Source organism: Gymnodraco acuticeps, unplaced genomic scaffold (genome assembly GCF_902827175.1).
Source record: "Gymnodraco acuticeps unplaced genomic scaffold, fGymAcu1.1, whole genome shotgun sequence".
In the NCBI taxonomy this organism is placed as follows: Eukaryota; Metazoa; Chordata; class Actinopteri; order Perciformes; family Bathydraconidae; genus Gymnodraco; species Gymnodraco acuticeps.
In genome coordinates, this window is record NW_022991667.1 from 508172 (window position 1) to 529672 (window position 21501).

Consider the following 21501-nt stretch of genomic DNA (forward strand, 5'->3'; position numbering starts at 1 on the left):
ACATCGTTGCTTGCTTTAAAAGTAGCACAATTCATTATGTCAAACCTTGGGAAGTAGGAGATATCCCTGCCCTAATGCCAAAGTAACTGGCAACTGAATATGTGTCGCCGTCTGATGTCTATGTCTGGACCGCTGCGTAAAAAGGAGGGTTTCTGCCCGTTACTTCTCCGCTGTTTTCTTGTCGCTCTTGTCTTGTCAGTTAGAAAAGCAAACTGCATGCAGTTTGCTTTTCGGCCAAACTGTATATATGGTTGCTGAGGCTTATGACTGCTGTTGTAAATCCTGGTGCCTGTTTTCTGCCTTCTGTACAGTGAATAAATGTCTTTCTGTTTATGACCCAATCATAACACTACAACTGAAGAGAGAGGCTCACTGGAAAAAATGCAGACTGTCATATAAAGATGGACTGGAAAGTGTCCCCACCTCTGAAAGGCAGGTCATTTCTTATCAAGATTGTTTGATTGAAAATGTTGTAACAACAAACTGAAGAGGCAGAAATATTTAAAAAACACTGATTTTTATTGTTGTCATAATGTGTCTATTGTATAATGCTTTACAGAACACACAACATTTGGCTTTTCACAATTTGCTACAAGTTCAACATTTTTTCTCCTGTTTCCTTTTATCACTATTTACATTTTTGAAGAGTTTTCAAAGAGTCTAAATAAACTAGTCGGTGATTGTCTCTTACTGAAGTATTTCGATTTGTTTAGCGTGATGTTAGTTTGTCAATGCAACTTACCAAAAGCCAAACCATTCCAAGCAGGAAGTCTTTTTGGTGCATTTGATTTTTACGGTGTGACAGTATCGTTTAAAAGTGTTCACAATGCTGACTTCATTCAGACCTTCAACCCAACGTGCACACGTCCCTCTAACCTGCTGCTCCCTCACTCCACTTTTGTACTCTTCTCATTCTTGACTTATATATTAAAAATACTTTTGCCATAGCAGTAAAGGTATATTGTGTTTGAGCTGGAATGAGGATTATGTAGAAAAACTGCCAAACAATTACACATTATGGATGTTATTTGTTCAAATTAGTTTGACTGTCTATTTGCATGGACATTGTCCACATTCATATTTTTACAAAATGGTACCTTTTTTAAAGGAGCTACACTGTTGGAGTATTTAGGAGACTGGTTCCTTGAAAAAAAAACAAGGGAAATGTATTTCTATAATAGTTGTATAGATACATATTTTGAGATGTAGACCAGTTCTTCAGACGCATGTTTCGCGTCAGTCAGTGCCATTAGTGAACTGGGAAAGCTTATTCTCCAAGTCAGAGATTCTCTTCTCCTGAGACAAAACTGTGGCCTTCAGATTCTGCAGCTCCTCCAACAACCTCCCAAGTAACTCAGGCTGGACGGCCGGAGAAAGAAGAGAAGAAAAAAGGGAAGAAGGAAGGAATAAAGACAGTGACGGGGAGTGGAGAATTTGGGACAAAGAAAAAGAGAGAAAAAATAGGTCAAGGACAGTGAGCAACTAGGAGAAATAAACCAAAACAAAGAAGGGAGCTTTAGGGGAAAAAGTTGTGGGCAGGTATGAATAGAGGAGAGATAAACAGAAAACATGTTAAACAGGGAGGCAGATGTTCAGGAGGAATGGTGCATTCAGGTAACGGTTGCAAAGCTAGAGTGAATCGCAAAACTGTGCAACATAAAGCTACAGATCAAAAGCAGTAAAGCTTAGGTGGCAACTTAAATGAACACAGATTAGAATACACAAGTAATGTACACATTTATATATATGCAGTGTATATATATTTGATCGCCTTGGTGTCACTCCAAATTTGTCAAAAAATATAATGGGAAAAGTATTTTTATAGTATGTTGAAAAATATAAAAAAAAGTCAAAGCACAGTATATCTGAAAAATAAGTCATAGTATAGTATGTCGAAAAATATGAAACAAAAATCATAATAGTATTTCAGAAAATAAGTCATACAGCATGTCAACAATAACATGAAAAACGTCGCATTAAAATCCCAAATTGGCCCTTCTATGCAACAATACATTAATTGAATATTCTATATACATACACAGGTTATTCTCTATGTGGTACTTCTCGAATGCCACAACTTACCGGAAGATTGTTGGTGTCCAAAGTGGACACGCTGCGTCGGGTGGTTGGTCTGGAGTCCAGCACGTTCTTCTTTGACACTTTGAACTCCCGGCTCTTGTGCGCCACATACCCGCCCCTCAGGGACACCAGGATGGGGTCTTCGTCGTGGCCATTCAGCCACTCCTCAGGCTCCATGGCGGGCTCGGGCCCCGCTGTGTCCGGGTACAGGTCGTCCTGGAAGAGGTCCGACTGGAAGAGAGGTGCAGAGGTGAATAAATAAAAGACAGATGGCTATGTGGCTGTTTTTGTTTTTTTAAATGTACAGTATATACAGTAGTTGCTTTTGCAGGGTTAATAAAAAGGATTTATCTATTTGTGTACTTAAAGGATGAGTTGAAAGGACATGAAAGCAGAGCAGAGAGGGAAAGACTACCGATTAAAACAAAAAATAAATAAAACTTCATGATCAGGTTTTGAATTATTTAAAAGGACAGTGTAGAAATACCACACTATTAAAGATGCTCTACCACAAGTGAAAAGCCTATATTATTTTGTAAAAGTATAGAAAGGATGACAAATCGTAAAAGAGTGAAAGAACAATATTCCTTTCTGAAAATGAAGTGGAATGGCAATAAAGTAAAAGTACCTTAAAAAGTTGTACTTAATTGTATGTAGGCCTACTAGGTTCCTGCAGCACTGATAAAAGTCAGAAACGTGTAGAGAATGATCAGGCTTACTTTTCTGGGCACTGTCATTGTGATGGGCTCACACTTCTTGTCCAGGAGCTTGAATAACCTAAGAGGACAAGTGAAGAGAGAAAAGAGCAGCCATTGTCACACATGATTTTAATTTTAAATGTGAAACGTTTAAGATGGTGTCATGCACTGTGAGAACATGGTCTCGGTTCAGTGATGATGAGAGTGTAAGGCACTTGATAGTCAAACGCTCTAACTCATCATACACACTGCAATAATGTAAACATTTACTGTTAAGAGGAAAGATAGTGAGCACTTTAAGCTTCACCTCTCTCATGCAACATCTGTATTGTAGTGAACCATCAGTGTCTTACCTAGCGATCTCACATTTGGTGACGTCCACCCCTCTCTTGGGCATGAAGCCCATCCCTCTCTGGGGCTCCTTACTGCTGAAGGTGCTGAGGTAGTGAACAAATGGCGGCTCATCTGTGATCTCAAAGTAACGGATACTGCTGTCCCCCTACACACAAACACAGAAAACACACCTAGTCAAAACTGCAAGTACAATCAATCTGCATTTATGAAGCATTTATGGACAAGTAAATCAAATGTGTCTGTACCTTTCCACAGAGGTAGACCATGCTCGCATCTGCATCATAATACGGTAACAACACTCCATTACTTGTGTCCAACTCCAACAGTGCGATTGGCTCCTCAAAATGTGTCTGTGGAGAGCAAAAACAATGAAGAAAAAGTGCTGTGTACATGCATGTAAGTGATTGTAAATGTCTTCTCCTTATGATATAGATGAGCTTATGTTAGATGTATTTGTTTGTTACCGGGTCCCAGAGTCCCAGCTCTCTCTGGCTCATCCTGGTGAACCCTGTGGTGAAGATGTTTCCGTCTTTGGTGAAGATGGCTCTCATTGGCCGGATCCCCTCATGTGGAGCCAGACGTTCCTGTTGGTCGGCACAGGGTCAGACGTCACTACAAGTGAAACTATGAGCAACTTTTTTTCGGATTTTTAGGGATTCATTTAAACTCAGCCGACAGCATTGATGTAGGTGTTTAGAATCAAGGGTAAAGTAAGTTTCAATGTTGTTGAATGGTTTTGTGTCTCACTGTGTCTGGAGGTCCTGACGATATATTCAATTAAACTTTAAATTAAAGAATCGAGACAAGAGATGTAGTGTATTTTACAAAAACTTAATGTTACTACGAAAAACTTACTGCAAGCCTCTTGACTTGCACAATTATTATATTTATGTGTTATTTATGCCTCAATTTAAACAAGATAAAAAAGTAGTCTCTTGCCATTGATTACAGTAAATATTTGTTCTCAAGGCCTTTATTTGCCTCATCAATTCTCTACAGAAAGCCAATGTTAGTGTATTTCCCCAAATGTCATTATCTGTTATCTTAATTGTTCCTTTACTTTGTCAGTAAATATACATATTAAATACAATATACTCATATTTCTTAAGAACTCTGATAGTGGTGTTAGAATTAACTATATTGTGAAGCGTGTATATATCAATATTTTCTGCTCACGCACCGCAACCACGTCCCTCTTGCGGGGGTCGCAGACACGCAGACGCCGGTCCTTACAGGTGGTGCAAAACAAGCTGCCGTTTCGGTTCCAGCTGATGCTGTAGATGAGGTCTGGGTGGTCGTCCATGGTGATGAGGGGCTCCCCCGTCCCCACGTTCCAGATTATAACCAGGTTATCACTGCCTGGGGTTACACGAAAAGATCTGAATGTATTCACACACTTTTACATAAGACAAAAGACTTGGAAGACAACAATGTGTGTGTGTCCTACCCGCAGTGAGAAGTATGTTGCGTGCAGTGGGGTGCCAGGTGATGATGCCCACTCGTTTGGAGTGACCCTCCAGCACCACCACGGGGTCGGAGAGGGGGCGGGTCAGCGAGTGATCTGGGATCTGCCACACCTGGAGAGGAGGGACGAAGAAAAATCTGATTCTGTGTCCATAACATGCACTTTCTGTCCATTGTAAAATTATGGTAAACTGGTAGCTTACTTTTATTATTCATCCAATTTTAAAACGTATATGCTATGACTTTTTTCAACAAACTATACTCTTTTCGGCAGACTAAACTATGACACTTTTCTTTTTTCCAACATAGTATACTCAAACGTACTATACTTGTCCTTTGGCCTTTTTTCCAACATATATACTATGTTATTTTCGACTTTTGTTGAAATTGAAATGTAAACTTCAGGTTAAAATGATACTGTGTAATGTATATGTAATTGTATAACACAAACAACACAACTGACCTAGGAAACTCTTTCCTCATTAATGTCAGTACAGTTTGTTGAAATGTTGCCTCTTTAATTAGCCATACAGTAGATCATTGATTGATCCCTATATGCTAACACATACACAATTGCACACGCACTGAACTCTTATGAGCCTTTGCAGATGACACAATGATCCGTATCAGTGAACTGAGGAGAATGACATCACCGTTATGACCTTTCTGCTCCACAGTGGCAACGCTACCAAAACTGGACAGCTGCAACTGTCTGTCTGTGTGCTGGACATAAACAAAGCAAGCACACACAGAACCCTAACAGCATCCAAGCAGCTGTTGCCTTAGGAGGAGAAGCGATTCAATCATGCATTGCACAAAGATTCCTGCGATGTCGTTGAACAAATGTGGGCAAATCTGTCCACAGTGACAACTGTGCTGAGTCAACAGACATGTCATTATGCATTTTTTATAATTGACACACGCTGAAAACTCTTTTTGACAAGGAATTTCTAAAGCGAAAATGCATAATGTCAGCTTGTTCTCGGTCGCCAATGCAAGGATTTTGTGTTTAACATCATAGCGTACTGAAAAAAACTGATTTTGCAGGATTTTACAATCAGCTAAAGTGTCTCTCTACAAGTTATTTGCATGAATAAAAATGCAGAGTTAAAATATTTCATCTTAAAATATTTCATCTTTCTCTATCACCTCCTGTAATCCAGGCCTCACAGTGACCCCTGCTGACAGATCTATGTGATGAGATTCAGAGCTACAGAGTTCTGCAGTTTATTTCAACCAGGTTTAAAAAAACTGCTAGAGCTTCAGTTGGCTGCTGCCTTTAGTCCAAAACTTTACATTTTCTATGTTTAGGATTCAAGTGTGTGTGTGTGTGTGTGTGTGTGTGTGTGTGTGTGTGTGTGTGTGTGTGTGTGTGTGTGTGTGTGTGTGTGTGTGTGTGTGTGTGTGTGTGTCTGTGTGTGTGTGTGTGTGTGTGTGTGTGTGTGTGTGTGTGTGTGTGTGTGTGTGTGTGTGTGTGTGTGTGTGTGTGTGTGTTTACATGACCATCATCAAATCACTTAACCTATGCACAGGAAAATATCATTGAACAGAGAGTTTCAGGAGGATTTATAATGTAAAAAAAGTCCTGCCATGTCAAACACCTACACAGAAATACAAAAAAACATGGACAGGTTTGGGCAGCAGGTGAAGCAGCAGTGCTGTACCGAGAAAAGTTTGTTGCAGACCAACTTGTCATGAAATAAAAATATATGACAAGCAGACTTATGAAGAGGTGAGACGGAACAGGTGGGTGGACAGACAGACAGACAGACAGACAGACAGACAGACAGACAGACAGACAGACAGACAGACAGACAGACAGACAGACAGACAGACAGACAGACAGACAGACAGACAGACAGACAGACAGACAGACAGACAGACAGACAGACAGACAGACAGACAGACAGACAGACAGACAGACAGACAGACAGACAGACAGACAGACAGACAGACAGACAGACAGACAGACAGACAGGTAGACAGATAGGTAGACACACTGATGACTCACTTCAATAATTTAACAAGCAGACTGAGATGACCTCCATGGCAGCTATCTGAGTCACCGAACAACAAACTCCTCCACATGCATTTGCAGATTCTCGCTCCCACTTAGAACTTTTTTCTTCACACACACAAGCACACACACACAGACACACTGATATTACCATAGCAGTAGTGTCCTCTGAGCAGCTAGCCAGGATATTGTCGTCATGAGGGCACCAGTCGATATCGAGGACGGGTCCAGAGTGGCCGTTCACCAGCGGGTAGTTCTTATCCACTCGACCCGACTGCAACACACAGCAGCAGAGACACAGGACTGAGTTAGGACTAGATGTAAATATTACTTACCAGCATCCTTTTGTCAAAGCTAAAGGGGAAACAGTGAAAAGCCGTTGATTTGGTGAGTTGCAGGTCAAGAAACATCAAAACATGTAGGTTAAAAGCTAAAAGAGAAGGTTTTTTTTACATGTAAAGTTATATGTAAGAGTATTTCGGTAACTATTTCCTGGATGTTATTGCATCATGGATGTTTGAATATCCTTGTTTTATGTTCGATTTTTACGTGTTTATCCAAATGGACCTTACAGTGGTTTAGTACTATACCTATGATCAAATATTTATTTTTTCAATTTCAAATTTTTTAAGCCAACATGAAAAAAAAGTCCTTAAAATGCTCAGGAAAAATGACCATTTGAGCAGCAAACACCTTAATAACTACATCTGCTGATTGAAATCATATGATATAAGAAAACTGGTCCTTGTAATGAGTTTTTCGTGCATGCTATACATTCTGTTAAGTCTACAAAGGATTTATCCTCTTAGTGGGTCATGGGGCAAATATTTTCTGTTGGGCTCTTTTGACCCACACTTTCTTGCCCTCACTGTCTATACATGGAAGGTTTGTTCATAGGAAATATGCATCGTGTCAGGACGGTATAACTTTAAGGGATGAAAACAACATTCAGGCACAGAGACTGTTGCTGTTGACCGGCAGCTGATTGACCCACAAATCTTAAGATCTGTCAATGGCCACTCTCTCCTGAAACCACAAAACACTTGACGCATTATGGTGGACTTCAAGGGAATACATTTTTTTTCTTTCAATATGGTGAATACTAAAAAACTAAACAAAAAAAACATGTCAGGTCCAAGTTATTCCATGTTTCCCTGTTCCTATAGTGTGAACATGTGTTTCAACTTTTGAGATATAATTCCCTCCGCACACATACAACACACCCCAGGAGAGTTTATTTATAGCTGAGCGACGGGGCACTGAAAGGGGAGTTTTTCTTCTGGCCTGTTGGGGACTTGAAGGGGGGGGGGTAGATGGAGGGCGAGAGCACATTGGTGTGTATTAATAGCATGTCTGTTCACCATGACTCCAGTTTATAATCACATCCAAACCATCTCCAAAAAGCTCATTGTGACTAATTATCACTGCTGACATGCTGATGACACTCAGCAGTGATGTCCTTGTTATAGCCATGAACATTCTAATGATTAATCTCAAAAAGGGAACAAGATTCTGGTCATTCCTACCTCTAGTCTAAATATAACTCTACCATAACTCTTGTGGACTTTAAAATATGAACATTCTTCCCATATTATATGTTATTACGTAAACAGCAGTATTCTTCCGACTAGAGTCAATTAACTTTTTACTTCTCATAATGCTGGACTGTGATTGGCTGGTGGTGTTACTGTGGCAGCCTGAGGCCTGCTGTGTGCAGGCTACTCACTGGGCAACTCAATTGCTACAAACTTGTCTGATTATAGCAGCGTGACAGCGTCAGAGGTTATTTGGAGAGCTACACCATGAGCTGTGATCTGCAGCTAACTGGACGGAGTGTGAAGCTGCTACCCAAAAAGAAGCAGGGTTTATAAACACTTAACAAATCTTACTGAAATCTTATCACATCAACTTAACCCATAGAACTATAAATCAGAAGAAGGAGGTGGAGCTTTCGTCTCACAATCAGAAAACTAAATAGGTAAATCATCAATTTCAGAACAAAAGTGTAAGGCTGAGAGGATGAGGGATTAAATCAACTTCAGCAGTTAAGTATTGATTTTTAGCAATTTTAGCTTTGCCTAAATGCATCAAACGTGACCTACAACACTGGAAATCTATTTTACTTAGATAGGGTCACTGGAGCTGCATATCTAACCTGGTAATAGATTGAAATATTATCTCCCTTAACCATAAAATATTGAGACAAATGAATTGTTTTCTTTAGGATCTCCATGGTTTGTTTTAAGGCGATTTATATCATGACGAGTCTCCGAGCCACAATGAAGCATCACATCTTTAAATATCGGATCTGTTGCTTTTCCTTTTAAAAAGAATGTCCTTTTCGAGTCAACATTACAGCTAGAAACTAATATTTTAGTCTCTGCCAAAAAAGGAAAACAAAATCAAGTTAAAAAAAAGGATTACATTGAATTAACCAAAGCACCTTTTTTCTCTCTTCCAAGACGTTGTATAAGGATGACACAGCCTTTTCTTTGTACCTGGGTCTGCATGAAAAAATGTGACCTCAGTGCAGAGCTGTCTGCCAAAGCATTGGGAGTCCTTCTCTTCACCCTCCTCATTACAGCTGATTATGTCATGCAACATCGATCCTCTCGTATCTACTTATAGCGAAACATCAGAGAACGTTTGGTTACTGAGACGAGCCTTCAAACACCACTGGAGCTTAGTCTAGGAATCTGATGCAAGATCTGGCAGCATAGTGAAATGACTGTGAGGTGTTTGCAGTTTAGAAGATACACTGTACTGTAAAATGTCAAGCATGTATCATTTATTTTAATATCTATCACACAAAAGTACAACGATCTGAAGTGGCTGCACAGATTCCAGTTGTCCTCTTTGCTTTACCTTGCTTGAGCTTTGGAAACTAAGCAATAAAGCTAGCAAGTTATATACTGTGTTATACAAGAGAAAAGCAAACTATGTTTACTTTTCTTTATCTTTCCCTGTATAGTTCTCCCTCTCTTATGTTATGTCCTTGTTAACCCTGCCTCTTGCATAACAGCTGAGATTGGCAAAGATGAGCACTAAAGATGGACTACATTTTATTTCAACATACAGTCAAATACATAGAAAACACACTTTTTTCAAACCAATATATGAGGAAAGAATGCACAATTATGATCTTAATTTCTTATTGTTGATCTCCTTTTGTTCATGTGCCTGCAGTGGAGTCAACAGATGTATTAGTGACTGAGTATTTAGCCACAGTGATGTTCTGAGCTAAATACTAACATCAGCATGCTAACATTCTCACAATGGTAATGCTAACATGCCAATGTTTAGCAGGTTTGATGTTAACCATGTTTAACATCTTATCTAATGAGCACCAAGCTAACAAGTGCATATATAACTGATGGATTGTCATTAGTTTAGCAGGTATTTGCTTCATCAACCACAACACTGAAAACAACCACTTTGAAGTGACGGGATGTTAGTTCTAGAGGGAAAGTTAGAGGATTAGGTTTATAGGATGTATCCTATGGAGACCATGAATAGCTATATGAAATGTTTATGTCAATACATCCATTATTAAGTAAGATGTTTGAGTGATCCACTGACAGTCTAACAGACCCACATGCCATCTATAGAGACAGTAGGACAGAAATATATTATATTCCTCAAAACAATATCTCAATACTAGCAGTTTTGTCTATAATCTTTTCCCTATTCACTCTGCAGCATCACAAGTTTGAAATGTTTTTCTTAATCTATGATGATGAGCCACATTTCATTTTTGGTATACCTTATTGTAGCACCAACATATATAGACATTTTATTTATTGGGATAAACCCCTTGAGATGCACCATCTCGTTTTCAAGGGGGTCCCGACAATAGCAACAACTTACAGACATACATAAACAAAAAGACAAAATGCAAAACATGACACACAAGACAAACCACATACAGTCTGTTAAGTGAAATTCAAGCAATGCACACAATCATTACAATTTGAGACGGTCAAGCAAATCAGTTTCATCAATATCAGTTATAACAAGTACAGACCAGTTGAAAGTGAGATAACAATGCATGTTTAAATATACCCAATGATGCAAGAGATCTAATAGCAGCAGGTAAAGTATTCCAGTCAGTAAAACATCCTTGCCTATTGAGCACATGAAGTAATCCAAACAACAAGTATAAGCAAAGGCATAGGATTGATTTTCAAATGACTGTAAGTGAGCATTTGCAACATTTATCAAAGCATGTACACGTTCAGATTTCAAAGTGACACTGACTGAATCATAGACACTGAAATGATTCCTTCTTTGACCTCACTGACCTTAACGAGGGGCAGCACCAGGAACGCTCCTCCACCGCTCGACTCCACAATGACCGCCAGGAACTTTGGGTTGACGGCGCAGAAGGAGCTGTCCCACGTCACCTTTGAAACACGGATGTCATCGTAACCCTGCTCAGCTTTGACCGTCTGGCCAAAGACGTGGCGAAACTTACTCTGCCGCACGATGCTGCGACTCATGGCTGTGGCGAGTGGAGGAGAGGAGGAGGAAGTGAAGAGGAAGAAACAAGAGAAGGGAGAGGATGAGCGGGTAGGACTTGAAAGTAAGACAAATAAAAAACAATGGCATAGGAGACGGTATAATGTTTAACATTCATAAAAAATGTCAGCAACCAAACTGTTAAACCAAATATAACTAAGACTGCAAATCACCAGTAGAGAATGACATACTATGTATTCATGTTGGGCAAATATGGCTATGAATGTTTGATTTTAAAAGAATCGATCTGTGTTTCGTTGAAAAGAATATCTCAATAGGGGGAAAAAAACTTCAGAAAAAGCATTTCATCAGATTTACCAAACAAATTCTGCCGAAGACCAAATGAATGGTTAAAGCAGAAGAGCTTGTTGGGACACATGTACACACAACCTGTACTTTTCATGTTTTACGTTCACTTATACAGTATGTAGGATGCCACGTTCTTTGTTATTGAGGCAGGCTGGGGTAAAATGTTTATAAGTGTGTTCTCTCTGAGCAGCAACTCTCACCTGATGCGTTGTTATGAGCAGTTTGGTTTGGTTTTCATTCGTTTTTTAGGGGTGAAGGTTGACTCTGTGGTGCTTTGAAGGCTTTTAATTTGCAAGGGCAGTTCACACTTCTTTGGTATTTATTTCATACATATTGAAATTAATATAAAATAGATACAAGATGATGCTAGTAAGGACTGCATTTCTTGTATAGTTCTTGTTTTCTACTTCACTCGTAATTACATTCACTTCAGAAACATTGTTAAACCAACGGACTAACACAGGATACAATTCATACTGTATAACCATCAATACACTTTAAAGGCTCTTTTAGATCATTAAGTGTGTTACGATGAAGGAAGGGGTCGATATGAACACACTCATATCTGTCAAAGTTGCAATCATTAATTAGAGATACTTATTGTCATTAACTTGACACAGGAATCAGTCTGTAAATGTGATTTCACTTACATCAATGCACCAATAAGGATTGATCAACATTCAATCAGAATCAATGTCCATCAATGGGTTGTTAATGTAATTGTCAGTCAGATAAAAGTCACACACACATAGCCCTGGTAAACTGAGATTTGAAATGCTAAACTCACAATAAATAATACTTAAAGATGTTGTTTACCCTTGATGTTGCTTATTTAGCCTTGACTATTTGATGCTGTAAGGATACTTTGAATTGAAGCCAATGTTTCAGGTGATTTAAATAACCCCCTGCATTTCTCTGAATAATGAACTTAGCAATGTGTTTGTTGACTGACTACTTGCTGTCCTGCGGCTGTCCAGGGACCGGCCAGAGAAACAGTAATCCTCACAGAAAAAACAGGGGGGATATTCTATAACAGTGCCTGCCACCACAGCAGATATTTATAGATGATTGTCCCACTGAACACTATGTGATGGCCAAACAAGAGAGAGCAGTGAGACACAGAGCAGGTGAAGAGGGAGAGAACTTAATATATGGCAAGGCAGCAGTTACATTCAATAACACACATTTGATACATTCCCAGGGAGAATATTAAAAGATTTGACTTACACTCCCGCTCTGCCTAACATAAGGTCAAAAATAAAGAAAATCTAACTTCATGTTGGTCAGGGGATGATCAAAATCTTTAATCTTTATCCCTCTTTTAACAATCACAAGGAATAACCACTGAGCACATTTGTCAACTTTCAAATGTGACAAAGTAAACATAAAGGGATCCAAATATGATGATATCAGACTTTCACAATGGAATATACAATATGTAGCCTCAATCTAAACCCAAAGACTGTGGGATACATGACTCAACCAGTCTGATGAGAGGTCAGAAGCTCTCGTTTCTTTCCTGGAAGCTCTCTGTTATCGAGATATTTACATTCCAGAGACCACTTCAGTCCCCTGCTGTGCGGGGATTATCAGGGAGAGCACAATATCATTCATATATGTCCGATACTTGTATCAACAGTATGTTAATCCTGTGCTTTCTCCCCCACATACATGAGATGCTCTTAATGCTCTTAATCAAAACTATACTTCTCTTACGAACCAAATGTATTTTGAACATAACAAAGGATTGCCTATTTGCCTTGACATCTGATTCAAACATTTAAATGGCTTTGTTGTGGTCTAGTTAGAAAACATCCTTTAAAAGTCAAGATCTTACATAAAACATTTGATAAAATATATCCCTGAAGCTTCCACTGGTATTGGATAAGGGTAAATTGTTAATCGGTTAACAATCTAAGATATGTAGGCTTATACTTTGGGAAATCTGTAACATAATAATTATTTCTGTATTTGTATATACACAGACATTGGCAGTTGAAAGCCAGAACGAATTCAAAGTAAAAGTTTGAACATTGTGCAAGAGATATAGAAGCTAAAATAGACTTATAAATTCACCCCCGAGTGGAGATAGTCGCACTTAAATAAAAATATATAAACAAAGATACGTGATGGAAGTTAAAGTCAATGAAATCTTGAAAACCTCAGACCTGCACCTTTAATTCTGCCTCAGGTTAATGAGATAGCCCTCCATGGCTCTGGAGAGTCGACACAGAGCGAAAGAATGACACTGCCACTTTCCTAATATAGACATGACAAACTGCACTGTCCCACCCGGGCCGCTCCTCCCCCCCCCCCCCCCCCCCACAGCCTCTCCTAAATAGTCCCAGAATGAAGACTCTCTGTGTGTCACTTTATCGTTAATAAACCGGATCGTAAATATAAACTACACAAACACACATAAACACAGGAACATAGGCTGGCAGGTGCGTGGGAGGTGTGAGGGGGGAGGTTAATGTGCAACGTGCTTCTTAAAGTGCAGCTGCCATGCACGACTCAAGATCTGCTCCTTCACAGGGAAAGTGCATTATCACCATGCCCGACTCTGTATTTTTATGTTTTTTTTGGTGGGGTGGCACTCAGTCCTCCTCAGCAGTGCAGTGGAGAAGCTGACGCACCTCTCCTCCCCCCCACTGCAGCACCGACACTCATATTAGGAAAGAAAGCCCACACATCTCACCTCAGGTTTTTGGGGAGACCCCTTGTCCCTGGTTCCCGGTTTCGGTTGTGTGGTCTCACTCCTGCTGCTCCACTGCTGGTATTCCTTTGAATGATAGTCCCTGCGAACCGGTGGAGTTTCTGAGGAGACGCACTGGACAACTACGTGACGCTCCTCGACAGGAAAGAAACGGTACCGGGGAAGAGCAGGGGGAGAGGAGGGTGTGTGAGGGAGAGAGGGGTGGGTGTGGGGTGGGTGGTTGCCGCTGTCTATTTTGGAACAGGCTCTGTCAGTGCGGGAAACGTGACTCGCGCCGGTTACAGGGGCCCAGGCCCGGGGGTCAGTGTCACAACTGTGGAGGTCTCTAATAGTGACTTAAAGGACAGTGGGACATTAACCCTGATATTGTCACTAACCAAATTAATCGAATACAGTTTGTTTGCAAGATGTCATGAGTTCAGATGTTCATGTTTGTCACCAGAGGTGGAAGAAGTACTCAGGTGTTGTTGTTGTTGTTGTTGTTGTAAAAGTAGAAGTAGGCTACCAGAGTGTAGGAATACTCTGTTATAAGTAAAAGTCCTGCATTCAAAATGATACTTAAGTAAAAGTACAAAAGTATTAGCAGCAAAGTACTCATTATGCAGAATGGCCCATTTCTGAATTATATATATATATTATATATTTTAATCATAATGTTTGATGCATTGAAGTTTTTATCTAAGGCGCAGTACATTTTGATTTCTTTGTATACCAGGTTAGCTTGTGAATTTACTGCAGGTTTAGAAAAAAAGCTTTATTTTAGTATTGATTGTATTTCATATCATCAATCCAAATATGCAAAGTAACTAAAGGTATTAAATATATAGTAAAAGCACACTATTGAACTCTGAATTGCAGAGGAGTAAAGGGACAAAGTAAAACGTTGAAATACTCATGTAAAGTACAAGTCCCTCACAATTGTACTTAAGTACAGTACTTGAGTAAATCTACTTAGTTACTTTACACCACTGTTTGTCACATGATCAACTGTACTTTATATGAGTTTTCAGTGATAAGATGTTTCCAAACACTCCATTTATAAAACAATAATCTTGAGGTTTCCATTTTCCCTTTTGTAGCTCATACTGCTGCAGCTACTTGTTTTGAGTACATTTGTATAGTATTTAAATTAACCCCTGACTGGATATTTGTTTCACTAAAACTACATTTGGGTTTGGATTTAAATACATGCAAACGATTTTCCTGCTGGCTTAACCTGCAGTTTTCCCCAATAAAGTTTTAAGGATAACAGTTTCCATTGAAACTACTTCCTATTTTAAAACAAATACTAAACGTAAGTAAAATAGATCATACTCACCTCTTATAATGAAAAACACTCCCGATGCTGTGCAAAACATTGAGAAGTTAACCATAGGCGAAATAAATTAGTGTTAACACATTCACAGTGAATGTGCTCTGACATTGGTCCATAAAGCAGAGCAGAACTGGTCCTAACTACATAAATGTAGAGATGTTCTGCTATAATCCACGTTATAATAGTACATTGAATATCTTCAGCTTTGAACTGTCAGTCAAAACAAATAAGCAAGTTAAAGATGTATCCCAAGGTTTGGAATGTGTATAATTTCTTCGCCGTTTTTGGACATTTCATAGACTTAACAATTCAAATCTAGTCTTTGCTTAATTAAAAAAACACATCTTGTCTTGACTTACATTACTGTAAAAACACTCACACAGCAACATAGACTCAATACGTTCCATTGTTTAATGGTCACAGTTGGAGCACATGATATAAAAGAATATTTACACTGATAGTTTAAAATAAAACAAATGAAAAACTCAGTTTTTGACAATAGACACCCATACCCAACAGCTGCTACTACCTAAGCATGCTCCACAAAAGTAGCAACCATACATTTAAAAAAAGAGCCACATTAAAAAGAAAAAGGGAGTAAAGTGCATGTATGACAGACCTCCCTGTACAGACATTTTGATAGACTGCAGAGAAGCCTCATTTGCCAGTCACAGACACACTCCTAAAATGTGTACAAAGAGATTAATTAAAAACTTAAAAAGTACACACCCACATAGTTAAATTGTGCTGCACAGTCGCACTCACACACAGTCACAAACCAGATATAAAAACATTTACAGTTCCAAAAATGTTCAACACTCACAATATAGACCTTTACATCCCAAAGAGAACATCGCAGAAACCTCACAAATGCACACTCTGCTTTCAGCCCCCTGCCCCTAAACTACCCTTCTCCCACACAGTAACACATACATAACTAGTTTGAGTGGCATCAGAACTGAGAAAGGACGTATGAGAGACGAGAATACTTCACCTCGAGCAGTGAAGTGGAAATTGTTTCTGAGTCGGAAACATTCCAGGAATCCAGAGTCTGACGTTCATTAAGGTGAGATATGGTTCAGACTTACTGAGGTATTCTATAGTCAAAACAAATATATATATATATATATATATATATATATATATATATTAAAAAAAGCATGCCTCTTTTTCTTTGCATTTTGTTTCATAAAAACAACTATGCAGTCATTTTCTGTTGATGTCCCTGTGTCTTTGGGTCGACTTGAGCTCTTTGTGCTTAGATGTGCAGCTGTTAGCACAACCCATGTTAATAATCAGTCCCTAGAGAGCAGAATTGACCTTGCTTGGTATTGTCACTGTTTTTCTGCCAAACTTGAGAAGTGTGTTATAGCCTTAGATTGATGTAGAGTACATTATTTACCGTCAGATTGTACTGGCTGTATCATTTGTTTGGCAGTTACCCAGCACAAATAGCAAAAACTGATGCAGAGAAGCATAAGGAAAGAGGAAAGAAAATAAAACTACATTCCACCTAACACCAGGTCGGACAATCCAAAAAACCAACAGTGATCAGGAACCAGCAATGGTGAAGGGAGTGAATATGTGCAGGCTCAGGTATATAACAATTGAAACAAGATATTTATTTTGATGACTGTTTTAGAAAGTGTTTACACATCACAGCGCTTCTCCCAATTTGACTCAAGTTTTATTACCAATTGACCGGACCCTTCATAGCCTTGTCACTGTTCTTGCACTGAGAAAAGTCTCATATGTCAGATAGCACAGAGGCCCTCAGCAGATCTGCAGAGAAAAATGTACAGACAAATGTGATCATATCCTTTAAGGCAAGAGGCATTGGTTTGTTTTACTGAATAAATCCAACATTTATGCACTTGATTTCTATTTCTCACAGGTGTGCATAATCCCTCTCGCTCTCGCACACACAAACACACACACATACAAACACACCTACACATAGAGACGACACAGTGAGGGTTAAATGGTATGGTAAACAGTACTAGTTCTTTTCTTGAGCTGATTCAGGGGGTGAGTCCTTCCATACTGCTGCCTTGTTGCCATGAGTGACAGCCCATGTGAGTCGGGAGAGACTTGGTCAGCGTTAGGCAGTTCTCCTTTCTGCGGACTGGATTGTGGAGAGACTCCTGGTGAGGTTTCTCCAGCTTCAGCAAGCCTCTCCTCTCCAGTCTCAATGTCTTCCGTCTGCTGTTCGGCTGAGGAAGACGAGTTGTGGACGCGCTGCTTCTTGGACTCATCGCTGGTTGTGTGGGTCTCGGGCTCTGCGGAGGACGGGGCTACGGGCGAGCGGCTGATCTCCCACTCACTCAGGTCGTTGGCCAGCAGCTCCAGGCAACCCAGTTTGGCCAGAGAGGCTGAGCGCTTCATCAGGGATGGAGGGGTCAGTCCCGCCTGGCGAATCCTTGCCTCCACCTCTTTGACCCTCTTCTGGTTGCCTACACCTCGTTTCTGGGTGGTTCCGGCGCTGAGGCCGAACACCTGGTCCACGCAGCGGGCCTTGCAGCCTCCCTCCTTGCTCACCTGTTGCAGGAAGGCACCCAGCTCACACAGAGTCTCCCAAGTCTCCCTCATGATAATGTCACAATGAGGTCCTTCTGTAAAACAGTCCCAGTCTGTGGCTGACTCCAACTCTGTCACACCCTCCAAACACAGGAAGTTGACAGAGGCAAAGGGAGAGTGGGCAGAGCGGTGGAAAGAAGAAGAGGTAGAGAGCAATCTTTCAGAAGGATGGAGTTTGTGTCCTTTTGTGCTTACGTCATTATTTCCTAGTGCCCTCTTTTCAACTAAATTACCACTGTCCCTTTTAACTGGTCTAAATGCATCCTCATCTCCTTGCACCCGGCTTGACAGCTGTGAGCCAGCTGATGCATCCTGGGTATTGGACATTGTCACATTATGGACACTGTGTGGACGCTGCTGAGAGCAGGAGGAGCTGCCGGAGAGGGACGGAGGAGATGAGGAGGGCGACGAAGTCTCATGATCCTGTTTCATTCTTTGCTCCAGCTGTCGTGTGACGCGCCGCACGGAGCCCCTCGTCCAATCACTGTACAGACGAGCAGGGGCCGCCTCCTCCTCTTCTTCTTTGTTTTTTACTTCCTCTTTAACATGCTCAGCTTCCTTTTGTGATAAAACATCTTCATCCTTTATTTCCGGCACCGACTTTTTCACATCCTGGTCCTCAGACTCTGAGTGCTCTGCAGGCTTCAGATCTGTGACCTGCACAGGGACGGACATTTCCTACAGAGAAAACATAAATCATAACTCAGTTTAAATGCCAAACAATAGTTTTAATATATCTATAAAGGTGTTCAAATAACATTCAAGTAAAATGGAGAGTAATGTGACAGATATACTGCATGGAACATACCATACATAGGCACCAGGTGGCGCCATGGACTCAAGAATACAAAAGCTAAACAAACATTTCACCACTATGACACTTCCAAATCGGGCATTTCACACAAGCATAGACTTGAAAAAGATCACTACATCTGCACACTTATCTCCAAAAGCAACCAAACTGAGACCTTTGTCAGAGCTTGAGAGTAGCTCTGATGAAAGTCAGTGACCCTAAGCTTAGACATACTGCTATGTTTACAATGGAAATAAGTGCATTGATTTTGATTTATTTTCTACAAACACTCCCCCTTACCTTTCTTTTCTCCTCATCCTTCCCCTCACCAGGCAGTTGTTGTTGTTGTTGTTGTTGTTGTTCTTCCTTTCCACAACTCTTCTGCTGGGGCAACTGCTGCACTGCGGCACACTGAGTTTTATCATCTTGACTCATTCCTTTGAACTTCTCTCTGGCACTGAAAAAGTTAATGTGATCTGCGCTGTGGCCGAACAGCAACTCGCCGTCTTGTGGAATGGCACCGTGGTAGCTGACTAAATGACTAGTGGAGGGAGGATGTGCTGGTAAACTGTCCAAAGACAAGCTACACATCTGTTGGTCACAGTCTGTTTTTGGGACAGGCACTGGTGCAGGCAGACTCTGGGGTCCAGCCTGTTGTGTGCTCGGTGTTTGTGTTGTCATGGGCTCAGGCACGGACACTAGCATGGGTTTTACCACAGGCAGAGAGCAGGACAACAGCTGCGGTTTGATAACCTCACCTGTGCAGACTGGAGTTGGAGATGGAGCAGGGGAGAGGGGGAGGTCTTGGAAGGAGGGAGGTGGGTGAGGCTGGCCAGCTAAAACAGTCTCTGTCACCATGTCAGTCTTGAGAGGCTCCGGCACCACCGTGGCAGCCCTTGGCTCAGAGAGAGGAGGCGATGAGGGCTGCTCCTCAGAGTCAGACACACCGTTGGAGAGCGGAGGAGATAACGGAGACACAGAGCCAGCTGTGGGTTCGGGACAGGACGGGTCTGATTGGCTGATTTGGATAACAGCAGAATGAGAAGGAGCCTCCAGCCTTTGAGCTTCAACATTGCCTTTTATAGCTGCCATCCCCCCAAAGGATGAGGAGCTGAGCTTGGAGTGGATGCCAGTGTCAGGCTGGCTGGTGGAGTGTGTTGCTTTGCGAGTCTTTGCCGAGGTTCCCATTGAATCCAGCAGTTCTCTCACAGAGGGGCCAGGCTCGCTGCCGGCCTGGTTGTGGGGGTCTAAGCGGCCCAGGCTGAGCGGTTGTGCGTGAGATTTAGAGAGCGGCTCATGGTTATCAGACAGGTCGCTGTCAGAGTGAGAACGCCACAGTTTGTTGTGCCTCTGTTTACTGTAGGGGGAAACCAAAAGGATACGATTAGTAGAGTCTTCTCATGTCACTCCTATAATCTTTATGCTAACACATAGTATAAACATGTACATTTTAGGTTATTTTATCTAAATGTATTGGGTCACAGATACTAAACTAATATGAAAGCACACTAATGCACAGATCAATAATCTAATTAATTAATTTAAATATAAAAAATTATCATAACATTTCTTTCAGATAATATTGCGCCATGTCTGCTTGATGCTGTTTGCTAATATGTCAGCCATGTGAGGTAATGACAGTTGCATGTACAGCTTGTTCTGCAGAAAAATGTAATACATCACAGAATGCAGTTTTGATTAGTGATTTTATCACTGAGCACAATCTCGATTTTATGTTTTTAACAAAAACTTGGATTGAACAAAATAACAGTGCAGCTGTTCTTATCGAATCAACCCCTCCCAACTGTAGTTTTATGAGTCAGGAAAGAATGCATAAGAAAGGGGGTGGAGTTGCTATTTTGTTCAATGATTCCATTCAATGCAGGAAGACATCTTATGGGAACTTTGCTTCTTTTGAATATGTGGCCCTTCAGCTGAAATGCTCCTCTCGAGCTCTGTTCCTAAATATCTATAGACCCCCCAAATACTGTGCAAGCTTTTTTGATGACTTTACTGAACTTCTGTCTATAGTATGTATCAGAGGTGTGGACTCGAGTCACATGACTTGGACTCGAGTCAGACTCGAGTCACACATTTTATGACTTGAGACTCGACTTGACAACATCACAAAAGACTTGCGACTCGACTTGGACTTGAACACCAATGACTCGGGACTTGACTTGGACTTGAGCCTTCTGACTTGAGGTGACTTGCTACTTTAATTCAGAGGTCTCCAACACGCCGATCGCGAGCTGCCGCTAGAAGAGCAGACTCCCGTCGGGGAAAGCAGAATCTTCAGCCGCTCCTACTCTTGCTGAGAATCCTTGCAGGCAGGGGCGGGTCTTTATTTAGCTGGCCCACCATGCGGCCAATCATATGCGAGGACACACTAGGATCATACCATTATGTGAAAGAAGGGTGGGGGGCACAGCATGTGTAGTGGTACAGGCCAGCTGCACAGAGCGACGGGGAGACGGATTTAAATGCAAGCGCGTCGGAAAAAGTCAAGAAATGAGCGAAAACCGAAAAAAGAAGCAGCATCTGGCTGCTTTTCAATGATATTGGAGAAAGCAAAGGTGAGTGCAGGATTTGTAAAATGAAAATAACCTTCAGAGCAGGGTTTTTAAGGCCTTAAAAAGGTCTTAAATATGATTCAGAAGG

General features: G+C 40.9%; 2 protein-coding genes across 3 annotated transcripts in view; both read right to left on the minus strand.

Annotated features, from left to right (window-relative positions):
* Positions 1-498: 498 nt before the first annotated feature.
* coro6 (coronin 6) lies at positions 499-14344 on the minus strand. 2 transcript variants are annotated; one of them, XM_034198620.1, is made up of 11 exons: positions 14138-14344; positions 10914-11113; positions 6764-6886; positions 4579-4708; positions 4312-4490; positions 3596-3715; positions 3377-3481; positions 3131-3276; positions 2799-2856; positions 2083-2310; positions 499-1359 (listed from the first exon to the last, which is right to left on the minus strand). In XM_034198620.1, exons 2-11 carry the CDS (start codon positions 11109-11111, stop codon positions 1237-1239), a joined length of 1410 nt encoding a protein of 469 aa, XP_034054511.1. In that variant the 5' UTR covers positions 11112-11113; positions 14138-14344; the 3' UTR covers positions 499-1236. The 2 variants fall into 2 exon arrangements, with proteins under 2 accessions (XP_034054511.1, XP_034054510.1); XM_034198619.1 differs by having other exon boundaries at positions 499-1514.
* Positions 14345-15867: 1523 nt separating this feature from the next.
* Positions 15868-21501, minus strand: part of ssh2b (slingshot protein phosphatase 2b) — a 29737-nt gene continuing 24103 nt past the window's right edge. Inside the window, exons 14-15 of the mRNA XM_034198621.1 lie at positions 19141-20197; positions 15868-18725 (exon numbers count right to left, since the gene is read on the minus strand). Coding sequence (XP_034054512.1) covers positions 17448-18725; positions 19141-20197 — 2335 coding nt within the window. The 3' untranslated portion in view covers positions 15868-17447. The remainder of the gene's footprint in view (positions 18726-19140; positions 20198-21501) is intronic.

Coding starts and splice junctions, on each gene's coding strand:
- coro6 (XM_034198619.1), bottom strand. CDS start 11,111: ATGAGTCGCAGCATCGTGCGGCAGAGTAAGTTTCGCCACGTCTTTGGC. Junction 3,277..3,376: donor TGGTCTACCTCTGTGGAAAG/GTACAGACACAT, acceptor GTTTGTGTGTAG/GGGGACAGCAGTATCCGTTA. Junction 2,311..2,798: donor CAATGACAGTGCCCAGAAAA/GTAAGCCTGATC, acceptor CCTCTCTTCCAG/TCGGACCTCTTCCAGGACGA.